This window comes from Chinchilla lanigera, unplaced genomic scaffold (genome assembly GCF_000276665.1).
Source record: "Chinchilla lanigera isolate Chin_1 unplaced genomic scaffold, ChiLan1.0 scaffold00054, whole genome shotgun sequence".
Lineage (NCBI taxonomy): Eukaryota > Metazoa > Chordata > Mammalia > Rodentia > Chinchillidae > Chinchilla > Chinchilla lanigera.
Window position 1 is genome coordinate 10,191,429 of NW_004955455.1, and position 17,932 is coordinate 10,209,360.

General features: G+C 47.2%; 1 protein-coding gene across 1 annotated transcript in view; it reads right to left on the bottom strand.

Moving 5' to 3' along the window:
- The window catches only part of Svop (SV2 related protein), an 83,451-nt gene that overhangs the window by 59,583 nt on the left and 5,936 nt on the right, over positions 1–17,932 (bottom strand). The window contains exon 2 of the mRNA XM_005396479.2: positions 790–950. Within this exon, the coding sequence (XP_005396536.1) occupies positions 790–950 (161 nt within the window). The remainder of the gene's footprint in view (positions 1–789; positions 951–17,932) is intronic.

A 17,932-nucleotide genomic window follows, 5' to 3' on the forward strand; every position in this document is an offset into this window, starting at 1 on the left:
GACTATCACCATCATTACCACCACCACCATCACCACCACCATCACTTCCACCACCATCAATACCTCCACCAACACCACTACCTCCACCACCTCCACCACCATCACCTCCACCACCATCACCTCCACCACCATCACCACAACCATCGCCATCATCACCACCACAACCAACACCATCACCACCACCACCATTATCATCCTCTCACCATGATCACTACCACCATTGCCATCATCACCATCACTACCATCATCACCACCACCATCACCACCACCTCCACCACCATCATCATCACCACCACTACCACCATCATCAACACCACCACCACCATCAAAATACCACCCCCACCACCATAATTACTCCCCACCACCATCACCATCACCCTCCATCATCACCACCACCATCATCACCATCACCATCAGCACCTCCACCACCACCATCACCTCCACCACTATCACCACCACCACCACCACCATTACCACCCTCACAGTCTCCACCACGTCATCATCACCATCTTCACCATGTCATCACCATCACACCCTCCCCATCATCACTGCTGCTGTCCTTGGCCAAGCGTTACACCATCACGCTGACCGCCAGTGATCGTGAGGTCACCCTGCCTGCTGGAGTGAGCCACGTGGCCCAGCTCACACTTCCAGCCTTACGCCTGGGCCCTCTGGGCCCTCCCAACTTGTCCTTCATGAGAAGGTTCTGAGAGCGCTGGCTGGGGAGGCAGCCCTGGCACTCGGGGCCCCTGACCAGGGCCCAGGCTCATGCCCCCGCTGCTCTCTCACCATCGGTGGGGTTGGCAAACTCCTTGGGCACAGCTGCTCCATCGTCCAGCTCCACAGCTTCTAGGCCCACTCGGACCCCTTCGATCTGGACCTCATGCTCTCCCGAAGCCGTGTCGTCCTCTGACCTTGCGCTCTCCCCTGTGCGACGAAACTTCACCACCCTAGAAAGAAGAGCAAGTCTGATTAAGATGGCTAGATCCCCACTTCACTGGCCTTGCTGCGTAGCTCTGCACCCAAGACAGGTGAGTGCTTTTCGTCATGGAGGATTGAATAGTTGGGAACCAGCATTTCTACTAAGTTGGGCTGGGTGGAAAACAGTAACAACTTCAAAAGTTATCTGTCAGGGCTGCCATGTACAGCTGGACAGATTGGGCACTGCACAACTCCAGGAGGGTCCAGTCAAATAGTAGCTTATGTGAAGGAGGATATCCTTGTTCTAGACCTGAATAGCATGTGGAAGTACAATCATACATCACTTAACCACAAGGACACACCCTGAAAAGTAATTCCCTAGCTGTGTAAACATCATAGAGTTGGCTTACACGAACTAATGCAACTGCTAGGTGATATAATCTTATGGAACTCCTATCATATATGAGGCCCGTCATTGCCCCAAATGTCATTATGCAGAGCATGACTGTGTATTTGGCTCAGAATTTAGACTCAATTATCTGTATGTAACAGAAGCAATGATTTTGGTTACTTAAAACTTACATTAGGCCCACAAAATGTTGGTTGCACAGTATTTTTTTAAAGTGGATGCCAAAAAAAAGTAAACTGGGAGAATTCACATTTTAAATAAAACAGATTTCCAGTGTTTTTTTATAAAGTAAGGCACCTGGCCATCAGGAGCCCACAAGAGCTGAGACTGGACTCAGTGGTGCCCCCTGTAGGTGGGCCATGTACACTGCAGGTGACCCATCTTCGGATCTTCAGCAGTCCTGACTGCATTTGCCTCTCACCTTTACGGTTGCTCTGCGTCCCTCCAACCCCCCATTTTGCCCCATTTGTCTGGTCCTGTGGGCACTTGAGCTGGGAACCCCACGGCCCTACTCTCATCAACTCACCCCTTGTTTGTTTGTTTGTTTCTGGTACCAGGAATTGAACTCACGACCTTGCGCTTGCCAGTCAAGTGCTGTGCCACTAAGCTAAATCCCCAGCCCCTCAATTCACCCCTCAAACTATGTTATTTCTTGTTACTCTGGGGAGAGCCTTGTTTCACATCTGGAGCTGTCATCTGGGACACAGAGGCAGAATTGTCTGCCTCCTTCCAACTTTCTCACTCCCAGAAAGAAACCCCTACTGCCGGCCAGGGTTGAGGTGACAGCCCTGACAGCCAGCTGACTTCTGCCCCCCACATCCTCCAAGGAGGAGCAATATCCCGAGACTGATGCCCATCTATATCGGACTTTGAGAAAGGTCTTGGGTGTCGAGGGCATGAGCAGCAGAAGGGCTGTGTAAGTGAGTGGATGGAAACTTTGATCAATTTTTTTTTTTAAGTTAAAAGAAAGAGCCGGGCACAGCAGCACACATCTGTTATCCCAGCACTCTGGGAGGCTGAGGCAGGAGGATCACAAGTTCCAGGCCAGCCTGGGTAACTTAGGGAGACCTTGTCTCAAAATAAAAAAGGAAAAAAGAAAAGCAAAAAAGAACTGGGGGTGTAGCTCAGTGCAAAGGCCCTGGATTCAATCCCCAGTACAGAGAGAGAGAGAGAGAGAGAGAGAGAGAAAGACAGAGAGAAAGAGAGAAAGAGAGAAAGAAAGAAATACAAATTCTTCTTCTTATTATTATTATCATTATTGTTATTATTATTATTATTAACTTTTGCATCATCTCCTGTATTTCACCAAGCAGTAGCTGGTGCTCTGGCATAAAAAGTGTTTATTTCAGAAGCATGGGGAATTCATCCTACTTGGGAATTTATAGAAAACACTGATGAGAAATCCAGTGACTTTGTAAATACTTGAAATCCCAATCCAGGCAAGGCTGGGCTTGGACAGGGGCTCAGCGTGGGGCATGGCCAGGTGTGAAGCCTGGTACTAATGTTTCATCTGTCTTCCAACACTGCCTTGCAGCGGAGGCTCTGCACAGTCCTAGTTCATGTTTTCATGTTCACTGTGGGCTTAGGCTGTGAAGTTAGTGTTATTATCACCCGATCTGACAGGAAGACTGAAGCCTCCCAAAGGCACATGATTAGCCCACAGTCATACAACCAAAGAGGCCTGGAGCCGGGGTTCAACCCCTGGTCTTCCTGCCTCAGAGCCTTTGTTCCCACTCAATAAAAGGCTCATATGAGGCTGCTACTTCTCCAAACCCTTCTACAGTGTTTGAGATGGGGGTCTTGTTATGTTTCCCAGTCTGGTCTCAAACTCCTGGGCTCAAGCAATCCTCCTGCCTCAGCCTTCTGAGTAGCTGGGGCTACAGACACATGCCGCCATGGCTGCCTTCTAATTTTTTCATAAAAATGTTTTATTTTGAAATATTTCAGTACAAAAGTCTATGGAAAACACTGAGGGGAGACTATGTTGCACCTGCTGTCCAGCTTAGGGACTGACCATGTCCATGAGGTGGAGCCATATGCAACTGACAATATCCAGTCAGGACTCAGCTGGCACCAGCCCACCTGTGTCCCTCATGTCTTCATAGGTAACACTCTTCCCAGGTCAAGGGCTCTGCTTGCCCGGTATTTGATTTACTTCTCATAATAACCCTGAGAGGCAGGGACTTATGACCATCCCCACTGGAAAAGATAAATACATGACCACACTGAGCCTCAGTTTACCTCTTTTTTTGCGGGGGGATACCTACAAACCCAGGATCTTGCACTTGCCAGCCAGGCGCTGTGCCACTGAGCTATATCCCTAGCCCTTTACTTCTTTTATACATTGGGAACAATAGTTTTTTAGAGGCTGAGTTACCTTGAAGCAGAGCCTTAAATGGGGATTCTTTTTATCTTTGGCATTATGAAAAATGCATACTATTTTCACCATACAATTCTGCAGCATTAAGGATATTGGCATTGCTGTGTACCCACCTTCACCCTCCATCTCCAGTGGAACCCTGTACCCATTAAATGCTAGTTCCCGATTTCTCCCTATTGCACAGTTCCTGGAAACCATCTTTCTATCTCCGCCTCTATGAATCTGACCATCCTAGAAACTGTGCATAGGTGGGGGCCATAGGGTTGACACATTGTGTCAACTTGAGGCTTCTAGTGGGCGTGGCTAAGTGACTCAGCAGTTCTACATCCTGGGGTGAAAAGGACATGCCCTTACCTGGGATGTTGTTCATTGTGTCAACTTCAGAAGTTTAGAAAGTTAATAACTAAATCACTGAGCAGGGGTCAGGGTCCTTATTCATCCTGAGCCTTGCAGGAGGCGGGGCAGCCTGCTTACAATATAAGGGAGGGAAAGAGGCTTGTTCCCCGCCTTTTTTGCTCTTGTTACTTTTGCTGTCTTCTCCCGCTTTGAAGTGTTGCCCCTGTGCCATGCTACCCTGCCTTGGAGCCAGCTGATTAGGGACTGAAACCTCTGCAAACTATGAGCTAAATAAACCTTTGTCTCAGCAAGGAGACAAAAGTACCTCAGACATGGGGTCACACGGCACTTGTGCTTTTGTGTCTGGCTTGTTTTCCTTCGCATGGTGCCTTCCAGGCTCTTCCATGTGGTAATGTGTGTCCGAATTATTTCTGCCCTGTCAGAGCTGGAACCCAGGGTCTCACGCATGCTAAGCAGGTGGTGAACCACGGACCCGCATGCCCAGAATTCCATTCTTTTCTCAAGGTTAATATCCACCGTATGGATATTCCAGAGTTTGTCCATTCACCTGTTGATGGGGGCTTGGATTACTTTGGTCTTTTGGTTATTGTGAATAATGCCGAAATGAACGTGACCATACAGAGACGCGTCTGTGTTCCTATTGTTCACTTCTTTTGGGGTACATACCCAGAAGTGGAATCGCTGAATAAAATTAAGCTTTTGAAGAATTGCCATACTGTTTCCACAGTAACGATATCATTTTGTACTCCCACTAGCAACGGACAAGGGCTCTGATACCTCCAAATATGATCAGCACTTGCTTCTTCCCCTGTGATGACAGCCATTCTAGCGGCTGGGAAATGGTCTCTCACTGATTTCCTAATATTGAGCAACACTGCACGTGTGTGTTTGGGCCCTTTGTACATCTTTTTTTGAGAGATGTCCATTCAAGGCCTTTAGGTTGGGCTGGTTTCTGTGGTTGAGGTGTAGTTCTTTATGGACTTTGGACACTGAACCCTTCTCAGATATGTGATTGGCAAGTGCTTTCTCTCATTCAGTGGCTGGTTTCTTGCTCTGCTGATCGTGAGCTTTTGATGCACAAAGCTTTTTGTTTTGATATAGTACACGATGACCATCATGGTGGGGGAGCTGGTACATGTACATGGCACATCTTAATTCTTTTGTCAGTTTTTCATCCCCAACCCCTCCACTCTTTCCCTGCTCTAACTCTTGATCCCCTCCCCATTTGCAAAAGCTCTATTTTCAACATTTCCAAGCCTTCGATTCTTTTATTCCCACCCCCTTTCCATCTCTCCCTACTCCTTCCTTCTCTTGTTCTCCCAGCCACTTGAAAAAGACCTCTTATTTCCATTTATCTACTTGCTATTTCTATTCTCTCTCTCTCTCTCTCTCTCTCTCTCTCTCTCTCTCTCTCTCTCTCTCTCTCACTCACTCATCTTTTCAATAAGTGATGCTGGGAACACTAAATGGCCACATGCAAAAGAATGGCCTCAGATTTGTGATCCTCCTGCCTCAGCCTCTCAAGTGGTGGAATTATAGGTGTGTCCCACCATACCTGTACTACTTGTTGTTTTTCTTTTTTTCCAGTGCTAGGAATGAATCCAGGGCCTCATATATACCAGACAAGGGCCCAACCACTGAGCTACAGCTAAGGTCCTGTGATCTGCACTTTTGTTGTCAAATCCAATGCCATCACGCTTTCCTCCTATACACTGGTACCTTGGTTCATGAACTTAATTTGTTTTACGAGTTTGGGGAAGATGGCTCCATTTATGTTTGCGTGTGGAAGATGGCTGTGGTTGTGTTTGTCATCCATTGTGGACTTGTGACCAGAAGCAAAATTTTGTAGAATACTTTTGTTTGAGAACCAAATTGTTTGCCACCAGAAGCATTTGTGAACTGAAGCACTACTGTATTTTCTTCTAAACACGCTTTTTTGTTTGCTTGTTTGCAGTGCTGAGGATTGAGCCCAGGGTCTTGGACACACTGGGCCAGCCCTTCTACCGCGGAGCTACATTCGCCCTCTTCTACATGCTTTTTATATTTAGGTCTTTGATGCATTTTGAGTTAACTTTTTATAAGGGTAAATCCAACTTCATTTTTCTGCTCATCGCTATTTATTCTTCCTAAAATCATTAATTGAAGGGACTGTCCTTTCTCATCGAATGATCTTGGCGCCCTTGCTACCCTTGCTGAAAACCACCTGATTCAAGGGTTTACTGCCTGTGTATGTGATCTCCTGTTACCGTGACAACCAACCTAGGAAGGAGGTATGGCTATTACCCAATTTTATGGAGGAGAAATGGAATGTCCCAAGAGGTTAAGGCATTGGCGTTTGATCACACAGCTTGATGGAGCTGAGGATTAGTCTGGCTGTCTTTGGTATTAAACCCTTGGTTCAAGTCCTTAGGCATCAAGCCCAGGCCTCTCCCAAGCATTCCCATGTCTGGTGGAATAAATGTAAGGGCCAAGCTGAGCTGGCCTAGGTGGACGAGTTTGCCAGGGCCAGACAATGGTATGCTCTAGAGCTGGAACCAACGGACACAGCCCGATGGCAGCCTGGCTGACAGCCCTTTTAGATGCCACTGACTGCAGGGTTCTTGACCAAACAGAGTCTCAGAACCCCACAGGGCAGGTTACAACACAGCCAGCTGCACCCCGCCCACAGAAGGTCTGATTCCCAAGGTCTGGGCTGCAGATGGAAAATTTGTATCTCTAACAGTTCTCCTGTGTTACTGACCTTGGCTGGTCTGGGAGCTGCTTTCCTATGCCAGACAGACAAAGGGTTCTACTGCCCTCATGAAGTAAGGGACCCAACCCCAAGGCTTCCCCCTAGTTGAGTGCCTGGAGCCCGCCCCTGCAGCCTGAGAGACCCAGGACACAGGATTCAACCAAATGTTCCTGCACTCTGGAGCTGGGGCCACCCTTGCAGCTGGAAAGAAGTTACCACTTAGGAGCAAAGTCTTGGACATCAGTGGCCTTAGACCAGGACGTAGGCTTACAAGATGGACCTAGGAGGACCTCTTACAGCCATGCCTGCCAAGAGCAGCACTTGAGCCCGGCATGGTGGTACATGCCTGTAACACCAGAGCTCTGGGAAGCTGAGGCAGGAAGACTCCAAGTTGAAGTCCAGCAAGAACCTGTCTCAACACACACACACACACACACACACACACACACACACACACACACGGAGGAAGAGGGAGAGGATGACAACGATGATGATGGCAATGACAAAAGAAAAACACATTTGATCCAGAATGTGTGTTAATCTGGAGCATCTTTTAAGGGATGCTGATGGAAATTATGGGGTACTTTACAGCTAGGAGCGTGCCCCTGTATTTATTTGTAGCACCTGCCAGGATCTGTTGGGTGAATCTTCCATGATAGCCAATTTCAAACTACCAATGGTCAAATGACAGGCTCCCAAAATTCCTCTATGTTTAACAACCATTCTGCTCTGTGGAGCTGGTACAAGCAGGCTCCAGCCTCTCACAGTAAAGAACAAATGAAAATCCTCAAATCATGGATCCGTGCTGCAACACAGATGAAGGGAAAACATTATGCTGCATCTAAGAAGCCAGTCGCAAGAGGTCACATAGTTCTGATTCCATTCATACGAAATGTCCAGAGCAGGCAAATACATGGAGAGAAAAACAAAATTGGTGGTTGCTGGGGCCTGGGGATCACCCGAGAATGAGGACCTCTTGCTTAAGGGGTGCAGGGATTTCTTTTTAGCATGATGACAATGTCATGGAACTAGATAGAGGAGAGGGTGGCTTGACGTAAATGCAGTAAACACCATGGAATCATATGGGTTTTTTTGTTTGTTTGTTTATTTTTGGTCTTTTTGAGACAGAGTCTCACTATGCAGTTGAGGCTGGCCTTGAGCTCACTTTGTAGCCCAGGATGGTCTTGAACTCGCAAGCATCCTCCTGCCTCAGCCTCCCAAGTGCTGGGTTTATAGGCATGTGCCACTAGGTGACCCGGCCGGAATCATATGTTTTTAAGTGGTTAAAATGATCAATTTAGCTGGGTGTGGTGGTGCATGCCTGTAATCCCAGCATTCGGGAGACTGAGGCAGAAGGATCGTTGTGAGTTTGAGACCAGCCTGGGCTACAAAGTGAGCTCAAGGCCAGCCTGAACTGCACAGTGAGATCCTGTCTCAAAAAAGACTAAAAAATAAATAAATAAAAATAAAACGATCAATTTTATGTTATGTGCATGTTGCCATCTGAAAACTAACATCCCAGAAAAACTCTGCTCTGACCACCGCCATGATGTTACTAGAACACATTTGTTCATTTGTTGAGCATCTACCATGTTCCAGGCCCTTGGGTGGTGCTGCGATTTTGAGGTGAGCCAACAACTCAGACTCCATCCTGCAGGTCACACAGTCTCCTAGGAAAGGAACAGGTGTTAAAAAGTATATAGATACACAGTGGCGCAGTCCTAGTTATTGGAGAGGCTGAGGCAGGAGGATCGCAAGTTCAACGCCACTCTCAGAATATAGAACAGGCCTTGCATATTGTAGAAGAGCACTCTGGCTTTGAGCATCCTTTCAAGGCTGAATGACTCTCTATGGTACAGATAGACCACATTTTGCTTACCCATCCATCTGCAATGGACACCATGGCAACTGGATACATTATACATTGCAATACATTTTCCTCCTTGGATGTTCTGTCTAATCACATCCCTCCTGAGGATTGTTTCTAGCTTTGCATTATCACAAGCAAAGCTGAAAACAGTATGCCAACAGCAGAAGAGGACATGGCAGCGTGGCTGGGAGTGGGTACTCAACTCAGATGGCTTTGCCAAAGCCCGGCTTAGCCATTTCTGTGTGACTTCTCTGGGCTTAAGAGTCCTCATCTTAGCCAGGTGTGGCAGTGCACACCTACAATCCCAGCACTTGGGAGGCTGAGGCAGGAGTACTGCCTGAGTTCAAGGCAAGCTTGCTCTACAAAACGAGACTCTGTCTCAAAAAATACAGCAAAAACAAACAAAAAATCCTCACCTGCAAAATGGGGTTATAATTCACGTAAAATGCTGAACTCTGGATGTATGTGACCTATAACAAGTCCATATCAGCCATGGTTTGTGTCACAAACCATCTCCCTAGGACGACTTGCCAGCAGAGCAGTTCTGTGTGGGAGCAGAATCTTGAGAGCTCTCACAAATGACCTTTGAAAAGGAGGGCGGTGGTTGCTGTCAGTCACAGAAGGAGTAGGGAGCCATGGATGTTCACTGAGGAGGTGTGACAGGAGTGTTCGTGAAGACAGCATGCCGCAGACTCATTCTGTGCTGCTGTCTTCAGACTCAAGAGAAGCCCGTGCTCTTCCCTTCATCCATAAAGGAGAATTGGCAATGTATGGAAGTATTCATTTCCTTTTTGCCCTGTTGATTCTCTGTGTTTCCGTTCTCTATGGCTATCACAGTGGGGGGACTATTAATGTCATTTATCTGAGAGTTGCTTCTTCGGTCAGGGAGCACCACTCATGTGTAGATCTCCATCTGGGGCCCATTCCACAGCTTCTTTACTTATTCCACACTTGGAATGTCACAGCCCCACCCCACCCATCAGGAGACGCTCACTCTGCCCAGTGTATGTACAGCACGTCGCTCAGTGTATAAGATCCATATGGCTCTCCCCTCCTCACCCTTCTAGTGGTGCTGGGGATTGAAGAGCCTTCACACTGAGCTACATCCCTGCTTTTTAATTTTGAAACAGGGTCTCACTAAGTTACCCAGGCTGGGCTTGAATTTGCGGTTTTCCTGCCTCAGCCTCCCAGAGTTAAAACAGAAATAAAAAGAGCTGGGTGTGAAATATGCCTGTAATCCTAGGACTCTGGGAGGCTGAGGCAGGAGGATCACAAGCTCAAGCTCAGCCTCGGCAATTTAGCAAGACCTTGTCACCAAAAAAAAAAAAAATTAAAGGCTGGGTATAGGGCTCAATGGTAGAGCACTTGCCTGGTATGTGCAAAACCTAGTGTTCAAGCCCCAGCAGTTCCCAAACAAAAAGAAAAAAGAGATCCTTGACATTAAATTATATTCAGAAAGCCAGACTGCATTTTGAATCAGTTGGGTTCCTAAAACTATTTATCAACCACATGAGCCAAGACTTCCTGTTGAAGAAGAAAATGTAATACGAAAGAAAAAGAAAATAGCAGTGACATATGTTAAATACATGAGAGCTCAAAACAGGCTGGCTCTTTTGTAATATATATATATATCTCACTTATAATTTATCAAAATAGCTGGGAACATTTATTTTACATAATTTTGCTATTTCAGGGAGAGAAAAACCTGAGGAAATAGCTATCAACTTAAAGATCTTGTTTGTACCGTCAGTTCCTCCACTTGGGGCCTGTGACTTGGTTAGGGTCTTCAGATGAGGAAGTCTGACTCTTTTCCTCTGAGCTTCCAGACCTTTATTCCTTGAGTTGGTGAATCCCTTGGACTGACAAGGAAGCACAAGCCAACTGCGACGACGCAGGGTGACATACAGGGTTCTGCAGAAGACAGGCGATGTGGTGGAGAAGGGCAGAGAGCCCAGTTCTGGCTTGAGTTGGAATCTCCCTACTTCCACTATTCAGTGTCTGTGTGGCCCTACATGGGTTACTTCTGGAGCTGGTAGCTGGGTATGGTGGGACACGCTGGTAATCCTAGCTACTCAGAAGGCTGAGGCAGGAGGGTCACAAGCTCAAGGTCAATGTAGCAGGACCCCATCTTGAACAATTAAAAAAGGGCTGAGGGTGTAACTCAGTGACAGAGCACTTGTTGAGCATGCGTAAAGCCCGAGGTTCTGTTTCTACCACTGAAAAAAAAAAGTGGGGGGATGGTTGTTTCCACCTCACAGGATTGCCATGGAGAGTGTCTGATGATACTGGCACAATCATCCATTATCTCAGTGTGGGGGGCTCACTGAGTGTGGGGTGCTGGGACAGGAAGTGGGACAAATGATCCACCCACATCATAAAGTAGATCTTTAGCTGGGGACAAGGTCGGTAGTCAGGTCTCCAAATGTGGCATCCCCCACCTGCACATGAATGTCCCTTGTGCAGGAAGCAAAGTAGGGTCCCAGATAAGAAGGGGCCATGGTCAGAGAAGGCTGCCGGAGGAGGCCGAGGTCAAGGGGACGAGGATCGTCACACACAGGTGGCGCAGGGAGCAGAGGGCAGGGCCAGGCTGCACTCTGGGGATCACTGCAAGGGTTCCTTGCTTCATCCTGAGATCAGCAAGGTCTTGAGCAGCAGCGAGAGGGAAGAGGTAGGGCAGAGTAGAGGTCTTCGAAAGCCACGCAGGGGCCTTCTCCTGCAAGGAGAGAGACAGAGGCCAGGAAGTGCCGTAAGACACAGTTTGTATTGCTACTGGGTATAGCGAGGCCCGGAGAGCAGGGGCAGCTGCCCTCGGAAGGACATGCTGTTATCCTCACATGGGCCGCACGCGGAGGACGCACTCGGAGGCCGCACTGCAGGGTCCACATGATGAGGGGCAGTGGGGGCAGCGGGGTTTGGGGACTGGCAGGAGCTTTTGTGGTGGTTTCCCTGGAAAGCACCTGTCCAGGCAGAGTGAGCAGACTCCGGGTAGGCTGGTGTGAGTGATTTCGGCAGGCTCTGGACAAGAGTGGGGGGCGTCCCCATGTCCTGACTGGTACCTGGCGCTGGGATGATTAGGGCAGTGGGTGTGGTCAAGGGCTCTGCCTGATGAAGGAAGTGACTGCGGCTACAGCCCTCTGGATGAGCTGGATGGCGTCGCAAGATGTGCTGGCTGGGGGGCTGTGTGCCGTCTCTAAGCATCAGTGACCTCCGGAAGGGGCAGTGAATCCAGGGCCAGGGAGGCCCCAGGATGTCAAAACATCAGCATACAGGGAGCCAAAGGCATGGCTAATATGGAGCGATGGCCAGGGAGAAGGCAGGGAGACCAGGGAGGAGGCTGCATAGGGGGTGATGAGAGGGGGTGGTGGCTTGGACTCGGGGCGCAGGGTGGAGGGCTGGTGCTTGCGTTCAGGATTAGTCTCTCTATACCCACCCCATTCCTCCACTTAGTACAGGAAAACATTTGCCGGAGGAGACTCATCTGCAGGCCTAACCAGCGACGCTCACACTCCGTGTCTGGGGAACTCAAAACACTAACAGCCAAAGCCCCTCAGTTGTCCCAGATACCTCGGGTATGTGGCGCTGGGGCTTCTTGTGGTACCCGAGTCTATTGATGAATGGGGTTAGAGGCTGCGCACTTGTAGCAGCAGAAACTGTCAAGTTCACCAACCTGTGGACTTTCTTGGTCTCTTGGGCTACTCTCTGATCTGAAGGGATGTAGTTGTTTGAGTTGGACTCCAAGAAAAGAGCTTGAATTTGAGGGCATAAGGAAGAAAGAAACACAGTTCTACTCAGTGTAAGGAAAGAGGAACATTCTCAGGCAGAAAAGCCCAGCAATTAAAAAAGCTGCTTAAGGAGACAGTGGACTCCCCTCTGTGCGAAGCTTTCTAGGAGGAGATGTCTGTGGGATTGCTGCAGGAGTAATCACATTTAATATTTATGCATCACTTCCGGGGCCAAGTCCAAGTCTGAGTGCTAAAGACTGCCTTATATAATTCCTCCCAAGCTGGGTGTGGTGGTGCACACCTGTAATCCCAGCACCTAGGAGGCTGAGGCAGGAGGAATGTTGTGAGTTCAAGACCAGCCTGGGCTACAAAGTGAGCTCAAGCCCAACCTCAACTGCAGAGCGAGACCCTCACTCAAAAAGACAAAAAAAAAAAAAATCTTTCCACAGTCCTAAGAGGGAGATGTTATCTCCAGTTTACAGATAAGTAAGCTGAGGCTCAGAGAGGTTACACCAGTTGGACTAGGTCCTCCAGGTAGTATATAGTATACCAGGAGCCTGGTCTTAGTAGCTGGTGCACTTAACCTGTCTGCCAGTGCTTTTCCGAGCAAAGCCACAAATGTCCCCAAGGAACAGATTGGAATGCTGATTCCTGGGCCATACCCCAGACTTGATGCTTTTGCATCTTTGCAGTGTGGGTTCAGGAATCTGAACTTTAATGAGATGTTGACAATGGCCACAGAAGTCTGAAGTCATCACTAGGTGCCCTCATGCCCTGAACTGGGGAGATGGAATCTGAGGGGCTGGATATGATGTCCTTTAAGATCCCTCCCATTTATGAATGTCTTGAAGTCTATGACTAAGAGAGATTTTAGCTCTCTCTGGGTTTTCTTTATTTATATGCTCCCGCCACCCTTATCAACCTGAACAGCACTGTGCCTATTTTCTGGATAGCTGAACAACGGGCGATGATGACAAATAAATAATGGGCAATGTTCATGGAGCTCTTCTTCTGTGCTGGAAGCTCTGCTGAGAAACTTGTGGACATCAGCTCAAGGCAACTTTATGCCCTATGAACTGGGTCCCCTCACTCCCACCACCTTATAGATGGTGAGACCTGGGGAAGAAAAGCAACTCAACCAATGGTACCTACAAAGTTAACAGGAAAGGCAGGATTCAAGCCCAGGTCTGACTGAGCAGAGCCTCAATCAGCCACGTTCATCAGGCAAGTCGGGAGGGGCTGGGCAGCCCTTCTGCTGGGAGAACAGGAGGCTTGTGCTATGACTTTCCGGGTGATTTGTCTGTGTATATTTTTGTTCACGTATTCATTCAACAACCACACAGTGAAGACCTGCTCTGGGTCAAACTGAGCCCTTGCCCTCATGGAACTTAGTCTTTTGCCAAAGGTTCACTGAGGAGCGCGGAAGATGCACACGCTGCTGGGGAAACAGGTCCTAGGGATCCAACTGGACTAAAGACAGAGAAGTGACGCTGAAAGATCTGAAGATGCTCTGGACCTCAGGACTGAATAACCAGTTGTCCGAAGTAAAACACTTCAGAGCGCTCTTTCTCAACCAGGGCCAAGTTAGCCCTCTGGGGGACACGGGCAACATCTGCAATTTTGTCACCATTGGGGCCGAGAGTGGGGGATGGCTTGTGACACTGAGTGGCTAGAGGCAAGGGATGTTGCTGAATATTCTACAATGCGTAAGACAGCTCCCTCACAACAGTTTTGTCTGAAGTGAAACGTCAGTGACGGCGAGGTTGAGCAACCCTCAGTTAGAGTCTGAAAGACCGCAACAATCACCATAACCTAGAGTGGCACTGCCATCTGCAGAATTTACAGCCAGTCTTTCAGAGCTCAAAATGCCCTTAAAGGTGGCCCACGCACCCGCACAGCTCTTAAGGGAAGTTGAACAAAGTGTTCAAGGTCACACAATGATTCACATGCAAATACGCATAATTTTTTTTCTTCTGGTGTTGGGGATAAAACCCAGGGCCATATCACGCTAGGCAAGTGCTCTAACCCAGAGCTTTACCCTTGTCCTAATCTATTATGTGGTGGGCTGACAGCTGGTAGTCGACTTGTAACCCCCAGCTGAACCGAACCAGTTTGGTGCTGGATGTGGGAGGCCTTCCTGAGGATTGTGGCCGGCAGCATAAGAGGCAGAACTGGAGAAAAAGAAGTTGGGAGGCTGTTGGGAGCTGGTAGAAGCTGTTTGAGAAGCTGTGGGAAGCTGTTGGGAGGCTGTAGGGAGCTGTTGGTTTTCCTAGAGGACCTTGTCATGCTGGCTTTCCTGATGAACTTGGCTCTTCTCATTGGAGGAGGAGCTTGGGACCTCGTTGTCACTGCAAATGGCTACAGTTCACTTTGGGGGAGCTCTGGTCCTCACTTTGAGCATTGCTTCCTGGCTCTGGAGGGAAAGATGGCGCACTGCTCAGTCTCCTGGAGAAGCTTGTCAAGTTGGCTTTCCTGATGGGAACTCAGCTGTCCTAATCATTGGAGGAGTATGGGACCTCACTGTTGCAGAGGATGGCTGTGGTACTTTTTGGGGGAGCTCCGATTCTTACTTTGAGTGTTCCTTCCTGGTTCCAGTGTAGATCCCTCAGCCTGCTAGCACAGATCCTTCATCTCATTGGTACAGACCTTCTGGCTTCCGCCACTGACCTTTGGGCCTTCCCAGCACAGATATGTGAAACAGCCCTGTGTGAGACATTGTCAAAGGCTCTAGGCCTCCACTTGGACTTGTAGGAGGCATTGTTATGGGCTCTAGGTCTTCAGCTGGACTCATGCAGGACATTATCATGAGATCCAGGCCCTCAGCTGGATTCTTTGGTCCTTCAGTATGTGGACAGATTTCCTACACACTCTTTTGTATATGATTCTTTAGATGACTATTATAAATTCTCTTATAAAATGTGTCCTGAATTATATTGTTCTTCTTGCAAAACCCCAAACTATGACACTATATAATTTTTTTTTTTTGAGAAATGGTGTTGCTGTGTAGTTCAGACTGGCCTTGAGCTCACTATGTAGTCCAGGCTGGCCTCAATCTAGCAGCAAACTTCCTGTCTCAGCCTCCCAAGTGCTGGGATTGTAGTTATGTACCACTATGCCCAGCATCTTTTAGACAGCCCAGTGAGGCTGAGGTTGTAAAGCCACTGTCTGGTCCAGTGGGCCCTGGAACAATTCTCAAAGACCTAAGGCTGCTCAAGCCATGACCTCTTTGCAAGACTTTCTTTCTTTGGCCTCCAAACAATTCCCCTTAAGTGACCGAAATCTCCATCCCTTGGAGTGAAGCTGGCCAGCAGGAAATGCAAATGTGTTTGAAATGAAGGGGCAGGAGCAGTTCTGAACTTGAAGTTACGAAGGCTTTAGGGGATTACCTATATGGATTCCTTTGGCTACTGCAATGACACCCTACTTTTTGTCTGGAGTGGGTGACAGTCAACAGCATTTCTCCTTGTTGACCAAGGATCTTTTTCATTTGTCCCACTGAGTTTTAGGGTCAGAAGCCAGAAATCTCATGGGTGCCTTCGCCACTTATTCTGGTCCTGTGTCTCTATGCAGAAGTCTCTTGAGTTAGAGGAAATAGACCTGCTTCTGGCTTGAACTCAAATACAAATCCTTTCCAAGGTTCACCTGAGCCTAAAGAATTTACCTGGGACAGTTTCAAGCACAATAGTCTTGTAATCCTTGAAGCATTATTTACAATAGCAAAAACGGAATTAACCTATGTGCCCATCAATGGATGAATGGGTAAAGAAAATGTGTTATGTCCCCAGTGAAATGCTATTCAGTCATAAAAAAGAAAGAAATCCTGTCATTTGTGACAACATGAATGAACCTGGAGAATACTATTAAGTAACATAAGCCAGGTACAGACAGACAGAGACTACATGATCTCACTTATATACAGAATCTGAGGGGCCAGGGATGTAGCTCAGCAGCAAAGGTGCCTGCCTGGCAAGTGCAAGGTCCTGAGTTCGATTCCCAGTACAAAAGACAAAGGTTCTGAGAAAGCTGAACTCATGGACATAGAGCGTTGAATGGTAGTTACCAGGGGTTTGGGAGTTCGTGGGAGGAAGTGTTGGTCAAGTGGTACAAAGTGTCAGTTAGAGCAGTAAGTTTAATAGATCTATTGTTCAACTTGGAGGCTATAGTTAACAACAACGTACCTGAAAATTACTAAGAAAATAGATTTTAAGTGTTCTCACCACACACACACACACACACACACACACACACACACACATAGAGCTTGAAAGGTATTGTATATACTGATTATCTTTATTTATTTAATTTTTTTTGTACTGGGGACTTAACCTAGGACTTTTGCGTTGAATCACATTCCCAGCCCTTTTATTTTACTTTGAGATGGAGTCTTGCTAAGTTGCCCAGACGGGGCTCAAACTCACAATCTTTCTGCCTCAGTCTCTCATAGTGCTGGGATTACAGGCATGTGCCACCATGCCTAGGTTTATATACTAATTACCTTGATTTATCCATTTGACAATACATACATATTTCGAAACATGTTGTACACAATAAACAGGCATAATTTTTGCCACTGAAAGTGCTTTTGAAGAATAGTTACGTAGTCCGTTAATCAAAGGATCATCCTTCCAAGCTTCTTGAGTCAAAAGAGATGGGAAAACAAGGAAAAGAAGCTACATCTTATATTTCCAGGTGGACTGACATTCAGTACCCAAATGTAATAATGGTGGTCCCAACTGCCAGGATAATAATACAGATGATGGGTGGATTTTTCTGCTTTCTTATTCATAAAGTTTTCATAATCTTTGGCCTACATGGACTGGTCTGTTCTAGAATCCAGCACTAGATGAAATCTACAGGTATGTCCCCCACACTTGGGATACGCCAGGTGCCTAGCCTCGGAAGCTCTCACTCTAGTAAGAAAAGTTGGACACCATACAAGATTGTGTAATATTCCATTGCAAGAATATTCCACATTTTGTTTATCTGTTTACCTACTGATGGATATAGGTTGTCTCTATGTTTTAGCTATTGTAAATAATGTTATTATGCAGAAGAAGGTACAAATAGCTCTTCAAGATCCCACTTTTAATGCTTTCAGGTTGTTATGGATGCTTAAGTCCCTTATATAAAATGGTATGGTGTTTGCATAGAACCTATGTATATCCTCCCATATACTTTACATCATCCCTAAATAATTTGTAATAAATACCTAATATTATATAACACTATGTAAATAGCTGTCACACTATATTGTTTAGGGGAATAATGATGACAGCTAATGTCTGCACATGTTCAGGGCAGATGCAATTTTTGATTCATGGTTGGCTGGATCCACGGATGTGGAATCACAGATATGAAGGGCGGACTGTGTACCCAGAAATGGAATTTCTGGATCATATGGAAATCTATTTTTAATTCTTTGAGGAACTGTCATACTGTTTTCCATAGCACCCACACTGCTTTATACTCCCACCAACAGGGTACAAGAATTCCAATGTCTCTATATCCTTCCTAACACCTGTTATATTCTGGTTTGCAGTGT